This window comes from Pholis gunnellus, assembly GCF_910591455.1.
Source record: "Pholis gunnellus genome assembly, chromosome: 12".
In the NCBI taxonomy this organism is placed as follows: domain Eukaryota; kingdom Metazoa; phylum Chordata; class Actinopteri; order Perciformes; family Pholidae; genus Pholis; species Pholis gunnellus.
The window spans coordinates 14,512,798-14,532,999 of record NC_136539.1 but is presented as its reverse complement, the minus strand read 5'-3'; the positions used below and the strand labels follow the sequence as shown (position 1 = coordinate 14,532,999).

The following is a 20,202-nucleotide window of genomic DNA, read 5'->3' as shown; positions in this document are numbered from 1 at the left end:
GTTTGCAGAAATTAGGTGATTTCGGTGTGTTTATGTATAGAAGATCCTTCTCTGACCACCCACACAGGCTATATTTTCAGGTAAGGTGGCAAAGTGTTGTTTTTTTATGAAGAGTCCCTCTGGTGTTTAGTCTTGGTGGTGCAGGACATCGCGCCTGTTCTTCTATTTTCTGAATTAAAAGATGTAAATAATAAGATAAACACTGACTGATGCTATTCACTGATGGTTATATATCTGAATCCTTGTCTTGACATTTCATCTGTAGGCGTGATGCGGGTGGACTACGGAGACGTTTCTTCCCGTAAAGACCTCCGTGAGGCCTTGAAGTGCAAACCGTTTTCCTGGTATCTAGAGAACATCTACCCAGACTCCCAGATTCCAAGAAGATACTACTCACTTGGTGAAGTATGAGCTTTCTCGTATACTCTGATCTCCCATAATGCAGCTAAATGATAGATGCAGGCTGCCTTCCTCTGCATTCAGTCAGATATGTCCTTGTAGCTTCTGGGCCGTGTTTTCAGAAAGATAATATCGCTGCGAGAGAAATCTCAGAATCTAGCAAAAGCTGGGCGAAACGAGATAAAAACAAACATTCCCATCTGTTCGTATTGAACGCGTAGAATAAACAAACAAGGGGATGTCAGTATTGATGTTTACACAGTTCTGCTATGAATGCTGGGTAGCTGAGATAAGGCTCATGTATACATTCTACACAGTCTCATGGCAAAGATTTGTGTTGTTCAAAAATGAATTATTAAAGACAAGAAAGTGCAAATATAAGTCAGAGTCTCACTCAAACAGGGTTGTAAATTGTTACCCAGCAAGTTTGTTCTGAAAATATGTATAAAACAGAGGTCATTTTCCATCAGATAATCGCTTTAATAAGCAGAGATGGAACATACACAGTAGTTTCTTTCGAAATTAGAAAGGGGATTGTGGGAATTGCGCGATAATTTGCAGCTAAACCGTGGGAACTCACGGCTAATTGTTTTCAAGATAATATAAGTTTCAGTTCCTTTTATTTGTTAGTTTCCCTTCACCCAGAAAAGTTTTTTGAGTGACCTGAATTTGCCTCCTGATGCCCATGGCACCGCGTCGACAGCGTAAAGTCAGCACTGACATGCAGTGTGCTGTCTGTACGATAGCCATAATGTCAGCTGAAGAACTCATGGTGAAATGAGCCTGTAATCCTCCAACATTCATGCAGCTGAGGATGAGAGGATTTTAATCTGCGCTGCTCTGCTGTACTGCAGTACAAGCTGATTCTCTCTCTCTCTCTCTCTTTCTGTAGCCACTGCAGCACTTCAACTCCCATCTTCCCCTAAAGCAGACCTCTCCCGACTGATTATCCTCCTCCATAACACACAGTCAGCATTTCTTAAACAGCTGAAACCATTAGGTTTTATATCACTTAATTATGAACGCCGTTCTGTTGCTGCGTGTTCGGCATAATAAGTTGCTCAGGCGACGTATAGAGCAAGCTCAGTTTTAGCTCTGTGAATGTATAAGTTCATTTAGAAAGCTGAGTTGACTGTGAAGTCAGCGATAGGGGTTACTCAGGCTGAGCAGTCCGGTCCCTTTTCATCCATTCATCTTTAAAAGCGAAGATAATGGGCAGAATTACAATTAACATCATTTGGTGGCACAATGAATGTTATATAGAGGATTAAATAACGATTATAATCATAATTATTAATCAGTCAATTATTTTGTTGATTAATAATTGCGTCTCTGAAATAGTAAAGAAATGCCTGCAATTTCCAAGAGGCCAAGGAGGCATCATCATATAATCAGGTTACAATGATATATGAGAACGTAAAGCCTCAATTCCTCACATTTAAGAAACTGGAACCAGCAAATGTTTGGCATTCTGCTTCTAAAATGACCAATACGATCATCAAAATAGTTACAGATTAATATTCGGTCGAACGACTATTTTTTTATTTGACCAATTGCTGTAGCTTTAAAGATTTGATCAAATATGGGTAAATTCTTATGGAATCAAATAGTGGACCCTGGCAGAAAAACATGGTGACAAACATGCGTTTTTCATGATTGCAGTTTTAAAATAAATCCCTAGTTTGATTATTTTGGGATTACATTGGCTGTGGTGGCCGCTGTAAATGTCAGGGTTTTTTCGACCGCTTCAAATGTGTGTAAAGTAAGTTTCCACTTTCCGTAGAACACTTTCCACCTTGCTTTAAAATCTGAGTCTATCATCAAAAGATCACATTATACCAAAACGGAAATAGTAGCAATAAAAAAAGAGGACGTTCATGAAAACCAACAGAGAAAGAGGGTTGTAAAAGAGATGATTAACTTTTAATGAGAAGGATAGAGCAGGATCTGACTGGCTTCTGTTTGGTTACAGTTGCTAATGAGTTTGAAATTAGCCCATCTAGAGACTTCTAATTTCAAATTAGAGTTAAAGTAACTTAGAATCATTTCTTTTCCTTCTAATTTTCTGCCTGTAGATCAGAAATGTTGAGACCAACCAGTGCGTGGACAACATGGGAAGAAAGGAGAACGAGAAAGTTGGCTTTTTCAACTGTCACGGCATGGGTGGAAACCAGGTGATGAATATGTATTGTTTGTAGTCTGGATTCTGCTTTTAAACTATGTGCACACAATGTGCTCCAAACACATGCTTTTAGAAGCATTTTTTTGTCAGTGGAATGTAGAATAAATCTCTTTTAGGTTAACATTAAACAAGCCGAGCCTTTGATGCTTCTTTATCCTGGATACATGGTCTTTAGCATTTTGTCTTCGCTCGAAAGCTTGCGCTCAATCAGGTTGGATGCAAAGTGTGTGTGAATTGCCAAGTTTTTTAGTCAATCCACCGATTTTCAATTTAAATTCAAGTTGGGGTTTTTGCCAAGTTTTTCTTTGTCGTCTCTTCTTCGGTCTAATGATTGTTCCCCTCGTTATGGGACATTGTGTGTAGCTGCACTACACGAGACACTATCTCAATGTAACCCTGAGATAACAGAAAAACATGGTTAAGGGGGTAGATAGCACTACAACTCTACTCATTTTAGACAGTCCATAACAACTAAATTGGGCTTGGCACCACAAAAACCACGAGGGCTGTAAACCAAAATATAATCACAAATAAGTATGTGCAACTCATTCCCACAACCTCTCATCAAAGACACTTTGCAGCACATTGATTATACACACTTCGAGCGGTGATGTTGATGTTCCATCTTCTGAGAGAGACATCTGGTTTTCCAGGTGTTCTCTTACACGGCGGATAAAGAAATTAGGACAGACGACCTCTGTCTGGACGTCTCCCGCCTCAACGGACCCGTCGTCATGCTCAAGTGTCACCACATGAAGGGCAATCAGATGTTCGAGTACGACACCGAGGTAGGATTCATATTCCCCGTAGCAGCCAAATAATCCATAACCAGGCTGCTATTGCAGACGGACACTCTCTGCTTCCTGATGCCTGATGTTTTGAAAAATGACTTTGATGAAATTCTGATTGATTAGTTTGTTGTTTGTTATTGCCATTGGGGAGGATTTGGGTAGTATCGGTTTGCTGCCACCAGATGGTGCTGTGTGCCAGTTTTGTTTTAGCTGCACAGAAGTTGCTTTCTCCACCCCAGCATCTGTGTCTCTCCTCTAATGTTCTCTCCTTTCACTTAGTATGTTGGCAAGTGGGAATATGATTTTGAGGTAAGCTGTTCAAGTCATTGCCCCTGAATACTGCTCCATAGTTTGAGTCCTGTGATTCGAGTGTGGTGATTTACCCCAGATCTCTGTGTAAGTGTCAGTAGAGTAGATGATTTATGGTTTATACATTTTTGGCAGAGGATTGAAGTTGAATCTTTAAAATGGATTTTGAGCCGGATGTTTTATTTACAATGAATTCTATTTATTTATTCATTACCGAAAAGGTCAGCAAAGAAAATGCGCTAGAGTACATGTATCTAAAACAAATGCAGTCTAACGCAACATTTCTGCTAAAATAATATATATATATATATTTATGTATAATTATTTTTGAATCAACACCTCTTTTTTAGAGACGTGTTGATTCAACTGTATGGTCAGTCTGGAGGGTGTTTTTTGTGGTGCTGTTTCTGCTATTTAATCTACCATATCATTGAAATAACTTGGGTGTACAACATTTTTGAAACACCTGCCAGTTTGAAAAACAAACCTAGTCCCAATGCATTCTGCAATGTCGTGTGGCACATTACAGACCTTATGGCCTGTAAGATGCACTCTGGCAAGACACGACTGGATTTACACAACATATAAATGTGTGAGTGACTCATTGTTTATTTATAGTAGCACCAAAATGAAAACAAAGATTAGATGACCGACAAGGCCAAAAAAACTGCATAGGTTCATTTTACTTAATATTCCTGGTTATGAAAGCTGTAATATTCTTACAATGACATTATTCATTGAAACACAGAAACAGGTGTCGCATAGAGACACTTTGAATCCCCTACGACAACAACAAATATTCTCCTCAAGCCCTGCTGACTCAGAACTCAAAGCACATTATGGATTATACAACACAAAAAAGGATCTTTTATATTAACAATTTATGTGTTTTCTTTTAAACCGCTGGGAGACGGTTAGAAAAGACTACTCTGAATACAGTGTTATCTCTCAGTGATTGAGATGTCCTATCGCTGACATGTAGATGTGTCAAGGAGAGGAAGCCGGAGGCCTTTCCATCAAGCAGCGAACAAACCCTAGGAGAAATCCTTTCATTACACTTTGTTCTCTGGGTGCATTCTTAATATGGAAAAAAACCTGAATAATTCATAAACTAAGAGGACTGGTCTCTGTTGTAAGCAACATTCGGGCTTTTACAGCTGACAGTGGCCAAATTTATTTTAAGCCCAAGTGTGATGGACAGGGACCGAATCCTGGGTGACTACAGTACCATTAACATTTCATCTGCTCATCGGTTTCACTTTCACAGGAATACTTGACTTCTCCATATTCCCGATGTAGTCATTCACAACCGTGACAGACAGCCTTTACCTCTTCTTCAGCTGTTCAAAAATAATTATGTGTTCACTCTGCTTTGTCCAACAATCACAGGTGAATATACCAGTTAGAGGCAGTGAAAAGGATTCCGCTATTCTTACTCACTCAGAGAGTTTAAGTTCAAATGGGAAAATCTGCCGATTTTATCCAGCTCTACTTTTTGTGAAGTTTTGCGTTAGTGTAGACTAACAGTTTCATTACTGTATTTTTTAACCAAATGAGAGCTGTCAGGTTGTGTCAGCCACAAAATAGGTCAGCTGTCAAAATGTAAGACTTTGAATGCCAGCACTCAGCAGCACTGAGTTTATTAGAGACATAATATGAAACAACAACAACACCTCTATACTAATATCGGCTTCACGTGGAGATTGGTAAGATTCCCACGGTAACACCCTGCAAGCATGCTGTGCATTGATGATATAACGCCATTTTCGTTACATTTGGGTTGTCTTTATGCTATTTATAAATCGGAAAGTCGTTATTGCAATCGCTCTGATGTGATATCAACCAATCAAAAGAGGAAGCAATTCCAATCTAGTCAAATCAAAACATTTGCTTGTTGATTATTTTGATAAATTGATAAAAACATCTGAAAGACAAAAAAATTATGTCAAAATCTGTACAGTACAAAAATGAATGTAATTTTAATTCTACAAAAATAGGTGATATCTTCAAAAAAAAAGTTCAAAAAGGGTGTAAAACCAAAACCACTAACCAATACTAAAAAATATGCTGTGCATTGCCAATCTAATCATTTGTAGTATATTATTATCTGTATTGTACAGATATATAAATACATTGTTGTATTTTAAATGTGTTTTTCATAATTATTGATGTGGTAGTTGTCCCTGGTGAAATTTGGCTCAGTGTTAAGATATGTGGTTTCATACTGTGAACTTAAAGCCGAACTAAAGACTTCATAAACGCTGACTGTGTGCAAGAATTAGGTCCAACTGTCATTGAAAAAAATAAATCACCGTAAAACAATCTGTAAAAACCTGGCGGTGAAGAAACAGATTCATTTAACAATAACTAATGACTCTTGGACTTAACCTTCACTACCATCTGTCCCTTTTCAATCCCGGCCCGCCGCAGAAGCACACCTTCCTCCACCTCATCACCCAATCATGTCTGACCATCAGCCGTCTGGAGGACGGCACCTACGGCCCCACAGTGGAGCCCTGTAACAAAAGTCCCATGCAGGCCTGGCTCCTCCACAACTACACGCGTCTGGAAGTGGCTAGACGCCTTTACTTCAGCCCCACTGATTATTTTCTCTGAGCTGTGGGGCCCGAGGTGAGCAGGTTAGCACAAACTAGGCTGAGAGCAGAAGGTGGTGGTCATGTTAGCTGCTCAGTAGTCGTGTAGTTTGTCATGAGCATTGTTAGAAGTAGATTAGTTTGACCTCTTCGGCCTTCAGTAGGCACCTTCGTAGCTGTTTTTAGCTCTTGTTTTTATTTTTGTATTTTCTTGTTTTTGTCAGTGAGGGCTGATGAATGCAGAGCTTGTTGTTATGATGTTGATCTTTCAGGTATCAGTCAGAATGTGCATGCAAATTGTTTTAGGAAGCACTAAGTAGCTTTTACCGCTGACCTTTCAGGGGAAACGACAGGGGCAGAGGCACATGGAGCAATGACAAATGTCCCATCAAGATGGTTCTGTGTATAATATGCTATCTGCAAGACCTTTAGCCAGTCTTCATGCTAAATTAGATCTCATTTGACATTTATTTTCCAGCATAAATATTTTATTTTGATGTGAAAATCCACCGGCTGTCCGCTGGACCGGCTGCGTCTGGTGAATGATGCCCGAGATGCAGGAGGACGTGTTATTTGTATCTGATTATCTACGTACAGGACTAATTGAAATGGGCTTACCATTGTTTGCAAGTTCTTTTGAAGTGATCCTTCATTGTGAACCTGCCTTTCATGGCCCTGGCCTCTCAGGCCACTCTCCTATTGGCCCGAAGCAGCTGTGTGCACTGTGTGCCATGCACATATTGTAAACCCAATGAATCCCAATTATCAGTGCTTTTCACCACTCGGCCTGCAGCTTATTTACATACTTTTGTAAGGAACGTTTTTTGGTTTTGGCTCAGCATTTCTGTCCATTTCAGTGTTGTTGCTTTTCTGCTTTTTCCAGTCTATCAATTTCTCCATAGCCCATTCCTTTCTGCTGAGTTATATGCTGTTTGCACCTCAGAGTCCTGTACCGTCGTGTCTCCCAAAAAACTAAAGAGCAATTTCACTGTAGCATGCCACAGTTTTTGTGTGCAAGCAGGGTAAATTGGGTAAGGAGCTCCCACGGCTGCTGGTGTGTGTCAGTGTTGCGGCAGTAGAGTGACCTGCTGTTAGATGGCCTGATTTGCTGTTCACACTCAGAGGTCCTCGTGGTATAGCCAGCACCAGAGGAGAGCAAGTACACAAGAGCAGAGCACCATTAGAGCAAATGAGGCTGTTGCCTGACTCCGCCTTGAGAAAGAAAGGAATCTGCTGCTTTTGTATTTGTATTTGTATTTGCCCTCTAGATCACCAGAGTCAGCACAAGATCACGCCAAACAGGAACTCTCGTGCCTTTCAGCAAGTTCACTGCGCTTCTTGGTGACAAAAGGATAATGTTCCTCAACCGGGACTTGCGGTTAGAAACCGTCCTCATTTAATTAGCCGGTCTCAGCTGTGCACACACTCAGCGACTTGCTCCGGAGACGCTAGTTGGTTTGCTCGGAGGCTGAGATTGGAGTTTTCTCTGCCCCACAGGAGGCATGAAATAATTACGAGCAAAGGACAAGACCTCACCATTTCCAGTATTTTTTTATTAAATGTGGAATGGTTTTTCCACCTTCCACCGTCATACTCCTCTTCTGTCATCTCTGCAGCTAGAGTAGGTTTGGATCTTTGAATTAAATGAAATGGTAAAATACTATTCTCATTATTGCCGAAGCCAGGTTCTAATGATTGACAGATTAGATCTACCTCCAGTTCGGAGAGGCTCCATGTGCGAATACGCCTTTAAAAAGAAGTACTTGCTGATTATACTGCTTCTCATTTGCCAATTCCGTAAACAAATATCGGATTCTTTACCTAACAAGCTGCTGTTAAAAATAAAAATGTTTGTTTATCTCTGTGGTCTTGAGCTAGCTCTTTGTTTTTTTCTTTAGTTTTTTGGCAGGTGTGTAAGGTCGAACGTCACATGCTCTCTTTGTTCTTGTTCTGTTTGAACATATGTGCCCTGTAGGGCGGTCCGCAAAGTGTACTTCAGGAAAGATGTGTGTGTGTGTGTGTGTGTGTCTGTTTGGGTGTGTGCACACACTTCTTTGTATCCAGGCAGAGAATGTCAGGCCCTTGTGTTTTATAGCTTAAGATCAAACATGGCCTGAGCGTTTCTGTGTGCTCATTAGTCTGAATATCCTCTGTCAAGAGTCAAAGCACAATCTTGTTTTAATGAAGAAATATTCCTCAACCGCAAGATAAATACTGCTCATGTTTTAATGATGCATGCATACCGTGTTTATAGATGTTCTTTTATATGTGCACCGCTGTTTAGTTTGAAAATGACACGGTGCAGACAGGTGAAACTAAGGTTATCTCTTCTTTTGTGATACGTTATGTTGCAAGTTTACTTTTAAATCCCTCCGCTTACAAACATTGCAATGCATTAAGGTGTCTTGGTTAGGGCTGTACTGAATATTTCAAAGCTTCATTCATAACGTTAAAATCCAAATTCTAGTTACGCAGTTACATTTTTTGTTGTTGCATGTATCTTCATTCTGTTTAAACAATTACAGAGAAAGATCAGGCTACATTAATATTATTATTATTATGCTGTTTGTAGAATTAGATTCCAGTGGTGGCTGTATGGGATTGTTTCCGACTCGTGTGATCCAAACATTTCCTCCAGAGCGCTGTAAAGTCCAATAGCCACATTTATTTTTAAAAAACAGGTAGATGTTATTATTTCCAAAAATTCACGTTTTTACCTAAAAAAATATTTTCACTGCTGTCTAAAACTGTTTGCTCTCCCGCTTGTCTCACACAAAGAGAGGAACGCACTGACGACTTATTTAAAACTGATTAAGTGCTTTATTCGAATTGAGGATTTTGATCAAAGATCATTGATTTGTTTAGAGTGATGTCACAGAATATGACAGACATTCAAAGTTTCATTTAAAACCCTCAATAGAAGCTTTGAATGTTAAAAAAATTATACAGTCATAGTCTTAGTAGCATCTACAATTTTATTTTTAACATAATTTTCCCAGTTTATCTCTTGCCATTGTTTTTTTAGCAGTGTTTCTGCTTCTCCTTAAAAACTAACTTCAGCTTCTCCACTTCTCCTCTACTCCTCTGGATCGGATCATTAGGACGAGAAAAGCAACTCGAGTGAGCAGCAAAATTGCGGATGCGTGTTACTTCTGAGGCAATGAACACAAATGGTTAATCAAGGCCATTGAGAGCTCTCTTCCAGTTGTTAGTAGGGAGTGCTATCTCTGGAGCCGTTGTGGCAGATAGCCATAGATTTCTGTGGTACTTGCTCATGTGGTGCTTGAGTTCAGCTCATCACAACAGGTGAGTTTTTTTCCAGTCTGGGCATTTTAAAAAAGCTCTGTCTTCTGACATTTCTGGTTCAGAGTAAACTCTAAAAAAATAACGGGACTGTTTGAGGTCAGAAGCATTCAAATCTCAATCCACCTCCCATTATCTGAGACAGTTATGCCCTTATTTATTAACTATCAATTATATTGATGAATTGGTGTGACAATCAGCTGAAGGTTGTAAATAATGGCTGTGTTCTATTAAACTGTCCCAGTAAGACACGGTACATGTTACAGTGAGCGTGTATGCCTGATTGTTATATTTCTTTAACCTTTTGTTTCAGTGAAGTGAACATTATTAACAATGCGAGAAGCAGTGACTTCCCATAATTTCTGTTTTGCTAATAATTACATATATTAGCATCTTAGTCTGATATCTCTGCTCAGGCTTTTCAAGAGGTGGTTCACTTTCTAAGCTGTTTGGACATTTGGCCTCCTCCTACTGTCCCACCACCTGACTGCACCTCCGTGTCCAATGTTCTCGAACCAAAATATTGCTTAGTGCAGCCAGTCTTATTTTAAAAACATTTTGATGCTTTTGATGCTCAGCAATCGTTTTCACAGAGAAAACCTGTAAAGTGGCCATGACAACAGTCTCCCCGCCAACAATAGCCTCAATTTTCCGAGCAACCTCGGTGCACATTGTGTGCTATAAAGGGCACGACTCTCGCTTTTTCTCGACTTGAACATCCTGCTCCATTGATGTGCTTATTGTTTTTTCTTGCTCAAGCTCCAGTTACTGAGTGCAACAAGCTCTGGCCATTTACTTGGGTCGAAAAGGTATTTTTGTGAAATGTGGGAGATCAATATTTGGAAGTGCGTCTGTTAAGGTTCATCTCCGTCACCCAGGTGGATTCAGTTTTCTCCAGAAGTCCAGTCAAAGAGGCAGGTAGAGGGAAATTATAGCTGAAAAGCGTCAGTCTCAAAACAGACAATACATTGAAAGCATTTGTGTATGTTTGTACGTCAGTATGTGCCGTGTTTACATCTAATCGCCTGCGTCTTCGTCCTTCCCTCTCCAGCGGCTCACCCTGCTGCATGTGAACAGCAACCAGTGTTTGGACATGCCGTCCGAGGAGGACAAGATGGTCCCCACCCTGAGAGACTGCAACGACAGCCGCGCTCAGCAGTGGCTGCTCCGTAACATGACCCTGAGCGTCTGATCCCTGGCCTCACCGCTCTCCCCCACCGCTCTGTCCTCATTCCTAATCGGCCCTGGCTCTCCACACCCTCGCCAGGTGGCTCTTCCCACAGCACACCTCTTCCTGTAACAGCCTGGCCAGTGAATACAAAGATCCGGGCAGCAGCGGCTTATCTTCCATTATGTAGGCGACTACTTTTTCAGCTCGCCTCAGGCTTGAGAGAAGCTGCACCTGCTCCTCAGGCGACATGACAAGCCCGGGGCTTTGGGGACCTCGTCGTGTCCGAGCAGGGAGAGCAATGTGTGAGGTCCGTGCATGGAGAACGTTGAAATCACAAAAGCACTCTGCTGGCCGTGCATTCGCTGCGCTGCTCAGACTGCCGCTTAGCTGCTTGTCAAACAATTAAAACAGAAGTGCATCTATAACAAGAATATTGCCAGGCACATCTCTGCGACGGTAAATGACCTTCATCGTGCTGCGTACCTGCAGTGCACTGGTGTCTGCTATAGGTACAATCTCAAAACAAGACAGCTCATCCTCTCTCCATATCAGTGTCTGAGTTACCTTCACATAACAGGAAGTGATGTTGTTAATAGAGCCCGACTAATACTGGATTTGTGAAGCGGATACCGATGTTGATATTTGAGTGTTAGAAATGTCCGATAACCATACTCTGTGTGCTCTGATATTTGGTTCTAAAGTCAAACTGGAATTTGATGCTCTCAATTTTGGTGCAAGAAAATGTGAACTATTAGGATATTTCATGACATTCTGTATATTTTTCCATTTTTTAAAAAGAGGATTAAACACTTTGCAGACATATTTGTAGAAACAGTGTCTAAGCTTGGAGCCTCTGGGTGGGAGTGTCAGCAGCTGGCAACTGACATGTTAGGGGCGGTGAGGCGCTGTCAATGTCCGCGATGCGCTGCTTACTGAGGAAAGTCATAGTCGTTTTCTCACATAATGTTGACTATCAACCTGATTCAAGCCGCCCGTAAGACCCATTTTTTTGTTTTTTAGAAACCAAATAAGTACAGAAGTCAAGACGAAAACAAATAATGTATGTAACAGTGAATTGTTATTTCAGGTTGACTTTTAACTAAACAAATAACATTACAAATGTCTTATAAGGATTCCTTAAATTCAGTTATTAAAGAACATAAACAAAGCAGTTACAAGGTTTAATTAGCAGTACTCTGTGAGACAAACTATGTAAATGACATACAATCTAACTACTAAGTAAGGAATCTCTGTCTGAATCTACTTATGTGTGTGTGTCCGCTGCTGCATATCTCGAGAAACATCCATCCGGTCTACTTCAAACTTGGCGTGTGTATTGCTGGACCCAAGGACGTGCAATGTTGAAGTTGGTACAATTTGGAAACGTGACAAGTTCAATATTAATAAGCTTTGAATAAACAAGTGGTTTACAGCCCGCATCTCATTGACTGCAGTTCACTTTTGCTGCAGAATTCTGGATTTACTCTGAACTGAAATCGTATTCACTTCCCTGGAGTCAACGAGCAATGAGCGTTCTTGAAAAGCATCGCCAAACAATCCTCCTGCTCTAAACAGCCACTGCACTAGTTTCTAAAATACCTCAAACATATCTTTGGCGCTTCTGTACCGCAGCTTACATATAGGCAGATAATACGACATCTGTGATTAGCTAATATCGGACGATTTATTGGTCGGGCTCCAGTTGTTACGGTAGATTTCTTAAAATGTTTGGAAAAAAATATTAACCTGAAGATTTGAAGCCATCATCTATAACACATTAGATGAGTGCAGCTATAAAACCCAACCAGATTAGAGAAACAGGAATGACAGTAGGCCTATGTAACATTGAGAAAGCTCTTTGGAAGTTTTTTAAGATCAGGTTTTTTTTGTGGAAGGAAAGAAGCGGCTGCAGGAAAGGAAGTAGCAAGTAATCAAGATTCTTCTTTGAGTAGATAAAATTAATGTTTGAATGAAGAGTTTTCCCCGAAATGATAACAACTGTTTTCTGAAATACTGCACTGTGTTATCATTAAATAATCTGATTCCTGCTCCCGATATCTTGAGAAATCATGATGTCTTGGAACAGAATAGTTACGTGTGCCTTTAGAAAGTTGTTTTTTGTTATTTGGTTCATTGGTTTTTAGAAAATGTTTGATTTATTTTGGTGTTGAAAAAGAAGAATGTTAAATCTTTTTTTTCATTTTTCGTAAAAAAACAACTAAAACTGCATATTGATATTCAATAATTGTCATATCTCATGAATATGTCATATTAATGCTTGATCAAACATTTAGTTACTGTAAAGTCAGTATATCAACACTCACCCATCACACATGCAAATGTGACTTGTCACTACATCGTTGATCAGGCAACCAATGTTACTGTACATAATGCTGTTAACATGTTTCTATCACCATCGTTGTTGTTGTTGTTGTACATACAGAACCAATTATTTTTCTAAGATGCTGTAAAACTTGAACACTCCTGAATGGTAAAAAGATCACGAGGTAATGCATTGTTTTATTTGGAGTCGTGGTAATAAAAACCAGTGCTTACCTTGGATTTTGAAATTGCGGTGTGTTTTGGAAATCATCAGCGGCCCCACAAAACCAATTCTCTGACCACCTTAAGGACCTCAGGCGGACATACATGAGGGAGCAACTATGGGGGAAATACTATCAATGCTGCTTGAATACTGAATCCTGCTTGGCATTCAGACTAAAATTCAATCAACTCTTTCATATTACGCACACACATTTATTGTTTTTCATTATCCTAAAGTGCATGGTGTTGAAATAGGAATGTAATATTTCAATGTACTGGTTGCAAAGTGATGTTACCTGTTTGTACCTTTTTTGTAGAAAAAAAAACAAACTTCGACTGCAAACACATCACACTAACACATCAGTTGTTTAATAAACCTTGTTCTTGAAGCTTTTAAGACCCCTGTACATGTCATTACCAGGCTTTAATGTGTGGGCTTTTATCTGCAGCCTCAGTAGAGCAGTATGAAGAACGACATTGGGACGGGTGCCTCCTTCCTCTTTGTCCAGTATCCGCAAAGGCGCCCGCCATTGTCAGCTGGTGATGGTACTTCTTCACACGGCGCGTTATTCTGTACATGAAAGCGAGGAAGGCTCGACCTTTCAGGTGACTCTGGCTTTGTTCAAATCTGAAAGGCAGAATTCCTTTTCCTTAATGGGACACAAAAAAAAATAGCGCTATTGGGTCAATTGTGGTGCACAGGGATGATCCAAATTACACTTATTATTGATGGATTCCTCACTATTTTGATCAATTGATGAATGATTTATTCTGTAAATTTTTTGCTGGAAAAATGTCCTTGGACATTTAACAAACTTCTTGAATAATTTCTTTCGATGGCCTAATTGATAAAAAAACAGTTTGAGGGGAATTACATTTTCTTGCAGAGAGTTAAGTGAAAGATTATACCACTTGCACGTCTGAACCTACAAGCCATAACTGGTTAACTTAGCTTAGCATAAAGACAGGAAACGAGGGTTAACAGCTAGCCTGTTGTAAGGTAGCAAATATTGTAGCACCTCTAAAGATCACTAATTAACACATTTTGTGTGAAAGTGTGAAAATAACACCTTCTAGTCTTTATGTTGAGCTAAGCTAATCAGCTTCTTCTTGCACCTTCAAAATAATTCCTAAAATGTCCAACTAATTTAATCAACGAACCATTTTAACACTACAATATTTTAAAATGATCATGGTGTTATTTTAATAAGATATTATAAAAGTTGTTTTGTTTATGGTAATGATTACCAAATGGAGAAAATCATTTTTGCAGTCTGGACAAAGAGAAAACTATTCCCTTTTTAATAACTCTTAATTCACTGCATATATATATTGCTTCTATTCATTTCCCTCACTTAGGCTTTAAAAATATATTTGTAAAACTCTCCTTGGTAGCCATTACAGAGGTATTAATAGTTGTTGTTGTGGAGCTGACAACACATCAGCGCCTCACCACACTCTCAGCAGGGGCCCTGTGAGGACCAACTGTGGTTTCAGACGGTCTCACACCTGTAGCAAGCCAAACGCAGGCTGGTTAACTGGGCCTGTGAGGATAAGATAGTGGGTCTGTGACTGGGCCAGGGGAGTCCATTAAGGGGTAAGATTCTTTAAAATAACAGCCCTAATGGAGGCCTTATCTGTGGGTATCTGTGGCTCACTGTGGCTCTCGACGGTAGTACACGATCAGAGCTTCTCACCACGGAGGTGGTATAGTTCTGCAGGAAAATATAAAGCATAATTCTGGTTATGTCTTTGATCTTTAAACAAATACCTCGGCTCGCCAGAGATTAAGAACCATATTCCATGCTGTATAATTCCTCCATTCATTTTTCAGTAAAGCCTTTAAGTTATTCCTCAAACTATATGTTTTATCAATTTTACAGTGTTTCTGTTGTTTTTCTCTAAAACATTCATAGGGTTTTGGGAAACCTGAGGTGTAAAAGAGAGTCATACAGTCGTTTCTTTTCACCTCATGCAAGTTTTGGATGGAAGAAATACTCAAAACCCTAATTTAAGTTTTAAATTTAATTTTTGAGAGGAAATCATCCTTTGTTGGACAACTGACAGACATCTGTAACCAAGGGGGCCCCAAGTACGCGCAACTTAAAAAAAAGTTTTTTTTTCTGCTGTATTTAATGTTTAGTTTTACTTTGATAATTAATATTGTTACTGCACCAGTCAGATACATGTATTGCGGTGAAAAGTGAAATATTTCCCTCTGAAAGTGGAGTAGAAGTATGAAGTAGCATATAATTGAAATACTCAAGTACAAGAACCTCAACATTGTACTGAAGTACAGTACTTTGGTAAAATGTTCTTAGTTACTCTCCACCATTCACTGCAATGTGTGTCTGGTTCACTGCAGCAGAGCCACTCTCTGACAGTTACTGAAAATGAAGATAATCTGAAAGTATAGCTGATGATATTTTCGATCAGTCAGATCATTCAAAAGCAGAATTGGGGTATGAGTACAGCAAAGCTACCTCAGAGGCCATTTGCAAAGTGGACCACTGCAGGCATACAGCAATGTTGTCATGACCACAAGACAATGACTGTGATTTGTGCTGACTAATTTGTGTTTGGTAAATGCCAGTAAGTCTTTAGTAGAAACAATAAGCTCTGGGTATCTATAAGTATAATGTGAATGTTTGGAAAACATGCATTTTAGGTTGCATGTTTTCCAATCCAATGCTGTACATTTTCCATCCTATTTCTCCAAGTGTCACTGGTCTGCATGTCCCCCCGATGCTCGACATAAGGGGTTTCATCAACTAAGTGGATCCAATAATAGGTAGAGGCAGACTGGGGGGAAGAGAGAAGGGGATGATCAACCCTCTGGATTTGCTTTTTCCTTCTCACTTGAGACCAGAGGAGAAATCCTGCACTTAATTGTTCAGGGGACATGAAGTTCCAGAGCGCCTGCATTGAATAGCAGCTTTAATTAGACATAGTTTGAAGTCAGTATCTCAGTGGGGGTCAGATCTACTGCCACAAGAGGCATACACCCACACACTCGCTCAGACAGAATAAGGTAGTGTACCTGTTTTTAAATGTGCAGCGCCAGCCTAGGGATTCAACCAAGAAATTGATGTATGCTTGCAATTTCTTGTGTAATTTTTATTGATTCGCAGGGGAGAAAGTGCCTTTAACAAGCTTCTCCTATGTGATAATCTCCTTTTAGCGACGAAAGCAGTGATTAGGAGGAGGGGCATCGCTGCTTTCAGCAGTAATTGTGCAGTAATCAATCATCGATCTCCAGGAGCTGTTCCACAAAACGCTCCTGTTTGGATGCTATTTTTGACCACAGCGACAACTAATAAGGTCTTTGCTTCAGCTGTGGAAAGAAAAACCAACAGCCCACACCAGAACAATACTTTTTAAGTGTAGCTATTAAGGATTGTGTCTAGAATAATTCCTCATCTGTGACTATGTGTGGCTGTATCATTGTCATTATCAGATGCTACTTTGTCTCCAGCGAGAGTTCAGTTTGTGGTTAAACAGCTGTAATGTCCTTTGATTACCACAAGATGCTGACAATCTCATATGTCCCTTGGAGGCTCCATATTTTGACCCAATTGCTGTACCCCGTGGAATCACTGGTTTAGAGATGCTGCTCTTCCTATCCACCGCACGGCTTCACATTACATGCCAAGCATGGAGGAGAGTCTGTTAGTGCTTCAGCATCCTCCTGTTAAAACCGAATCTTTGCGGGGAGAAAATTGTAGTGCATGTCTTTCATGGGAAGGAGATTGTTTGTTTAAATTTCAAAAATCAATATTGTAGCGGCAAGAGAAATTTTAGGGAGGAAGTTGTGCATTTGTGTGTGTGTGTGGGGGGGGACAGATCCATCAAAGCATCATCAAAGCTGAGGCGGTTTCCCTGCTCTGCCTCTGATTGTGGAGATTATAAAGGAAGATGGAAAATTACAGAAGATTGTCTGAAGTGATTGGCTGATCTTCTCGAAGGATGACCTCAAGTGCTATCTGAGCTGATTCGAAGAGGAGGACAAATGCATCTGGTGTCCTACATTGGTCTGATTAGATTAATAAATCAATCCCATCCCCACCCACCCATCAGGGTTTGCCCGGGCTAATTTTATGAAATGGGTTACAGAGGATCATCAAAGTATTTCTTATAGTTAACTAGCGGAAGTTTGTCATGTGCTGGTGCAAGAGGGGCCAACAACGTACACTACACTGGTCAATAGTTGTGATGGAAGATGGTGTTTCGTTGTGAAGAAAGCAGTCGTTTTCTGAGAATGATGCGAAAAAAACTTGTTTCTTTGTAGAAGCAAAACGTACAGCTCTTCCAAATCCAACCGCTATTAGATAAGAACTAATCTGCATATTCCAATTTAGTGCACAGTGTTACACATCAGCTGCCTCCTGGTGTGTGACAAGAACAAGCCCGGACCTTAACCTCTTTCTTGTATTTAGCTGTCAGTGACAAAGCCTGTGCGTTGAGCACAATTAGAAAAGTGTTTCTGTGGGGTTGGGAGTGTTTGAATCACTGTTAAAATAAGGATTTCTATACACTCCCTTGTGCCTGGTCGTACAAACATGGTATATTGTGTAATAGTCTCTGTGGCTATCACTGAACCTGAAATTAATCGAGATAGAAATGGTATTTTATGATTTTTTCAGACACATGAAAATAGCTCGGTTTGAAAAGAAAAAAGAATTGTGCGTGGCGATAATCCATTTCGGTAACCATGTCTGTTCCAAAAATGTTACTGTATCACTTAAAGGCCCTGAAAAAAATGTTTTCTGAATCAACTTCTTTCCATGAGGGATTATACGTGGTCACTGTCATCACATACTGTACACACAGTCCTGATGAAGCAAATGAGCAAATGAACTATGGTTTTTAAGTTTAAGTTTAGGTCTTCATAAATAAGACTAGATGTTTGTTTTAAACTTTGATTGTTGCATATTCAGTCATGAATATTTATAGAGAAATATTTAAGAACACTAGCCTGTAATGCAGACATGTTGTGTCTCAACACCCACTGTATCCTGAAATTAATTGCTTTGTCTAAATGTGCATGCAGGACTGATACTTTGCAAAGAATTGTGGAGGAAACTTTTGTTTCAATGAGTCTGTGAAAAACAGCAATTAAAAAAATTGGCCAGTCCAAACTAATAGCCTTTTTTTTGCTCCGCACATATGTGAGTATAGCCTTTTCCTCCTAATGAGAGCCAGAATGCATGGTGGATGACCTGTGTACCCCTGCACTCATTATAAAAGTCCTGCAAACGCTGTAGCTAACGTTCACCTGGCAATTATGACGGCCTGGTGACTGACGGGGAAATCTTTTCCTGTCCGTCTCCCTCAAAGGGGGCTGAGCCACAGAGCCTAGCAGACAACACTTGGAGGCACATCAACGTTGCACTGCGCTGCCATGCAATCGGTCATTTGGAAACGGTTATGTCAGGCCTTAGTGCTGTTTTTAGAAGCTACCATTTGTACAGTAGGGCACTCTGAGCTCAGACTGAACATGGAATATCATGCCGTAAACCACAGGGAGTTGCTGGATAATAGGAGCGGTAGATTTCGTTTGGAACCAGATTGACTTTACAGCATATTGATTCCTGTGAGCTGAAAAACTGGATCCTAATAAGGTTAAAGATTAAAGGAAACGAGCTGCTGTAGAAATATACAGTATCTTGGCATATAAAAGATCAACGCATATTGGATGACATGACAACAGAGTGTAAAAAAGAGCTCTGCTTCATATTCACATGGAGTTTTGTGTGGTGCAAGTAACCGTATCTAGTGGATGACTTATGAGCTTGATTCAGAAGTAAGGAGGTTTAATTGAAAGAGTTTTTCATATATTTATCTACGGAGATTTACTCTTTCTCAAGTGAAAATTACCAAAATTGATCCCCAAACTGCTGCTGTCTCCTTGTCTCTAGCTAAAACTGTCTGTCATAACATAAATGAATAAGTAAAATTGACACGTACATTTCAAAGCTGCAGTCATCAGTGACTCTTCAATTAAAAGGTAATTGTGCTTTTAACAGGGAGAAATGTAGCCAGAACATGTTGATTTAGTGCAACACACAACAGCACGATATCAAGGGGAAAAGGGAAGAGAAAGGTAGAGGGGCTGAGGGTGCTAAACTGTGTGAGAGAGGTGGTGGTATGTTCTTCGTCCTGCTTCATATGTGTTTGAGAGACAGCCTGGGTAACTATGGTGTGGGTGTATTCCTCTGTGGCCATGATCTTGGTAATACGATGAGTGAATTCTGAGCAGTGCATCCAGGTTGGTTGCAGCTCTTTGTCCCCCCTGAGATCTAATACAGTTTGCTGTGAGTGTCAGCAGCTTTCCTGCAGAACGTGTCACTCTACTGTGATCTCTTGTGTATAGCATTCACTGGATAAAGTGGGTGCAGTCACCCATGGGATGGAGGAAGGGTCACGGGTGACCCAGAAGAACAATCGGTAAACAAGGCGCATTTGTTATTGTCCACTACAGATGCAAGACATGTTTTTCATTACATTACCATGAACTGCATATACAGTATATTAGAGAGGAAGTTAGGTGAACAATGGAAATATTTGTACACAGGATGCTTCCTGGCAGTGTCTAATATAGAGATAAAGCTGTGAAATACTGCTATTTTATTTTCCCCATTTTTATAATCATATAAACCAATTTGGTAATGCTATAAAGAGCCAGCATCCTGTTCATTGTCTTGGTAAAGGCTAAACGTGGCGTTTAGAGGGATTATTTGAAAGTCATCATGACATCTTGGCTGCAGTTTCACATATTTGATCACTCGAAAAAAAAAAACTGTCAAATCAGGCGAACCCTCTTCCCTCCTCCTCCAAATTGTCTGTCTTTGTTGTACCACTAGGCAACAGTGAGTGCATCACTGGAGCTGTTCAAGTGCGCAGGAGCCG

At 40.1% G+C, this 20,202-nt stretch overlaps 1 protein-coding gene across 3 annotated transcripts in view; it reads left to right on the top strand.

Annotated features, from left to right (window-relative positions):
* galnt13 (polypeptide N-acetylgalactosaminyltransferase 13) overlaps positions 1–10,770 on the top strand; it is a gene marked incomplete at both ends in the record, with an annotated part of 29,656 nt that extends 18,886 nt beyond the window's left edge. The window contains 5 exons of one of the 3 annotated variants that reach the window (XM_079170530.1): positions 266–405; positions 2,475–2,573; positions 3,235–3,369; positions 3,652–3,681; positions 6,112–6,297. In XM_079170530.1, coding sequence (XP_079026656.1) covers positions 266–405; positions 2,475–2,573; positions 3,235–3,369; positions 3,652–3,681; positions 6,112–6,297 — 590 coding nt within the window. Of the gene's footprint in view, positions 1–265; positions 406–2,474; positions 2,574–3,234; positions 3,370–3,651; positions 3,682–6,111; positions 6,298–10,629 lie in introns of those variants that run through there. The other 2 variants (XM_079170532.1, XM_079170531.1) reach the window with 2 other exon arrangements.
* Between the last annotated feature and the right edge of the window lie 9,432 nt (positions 10,771–20,202).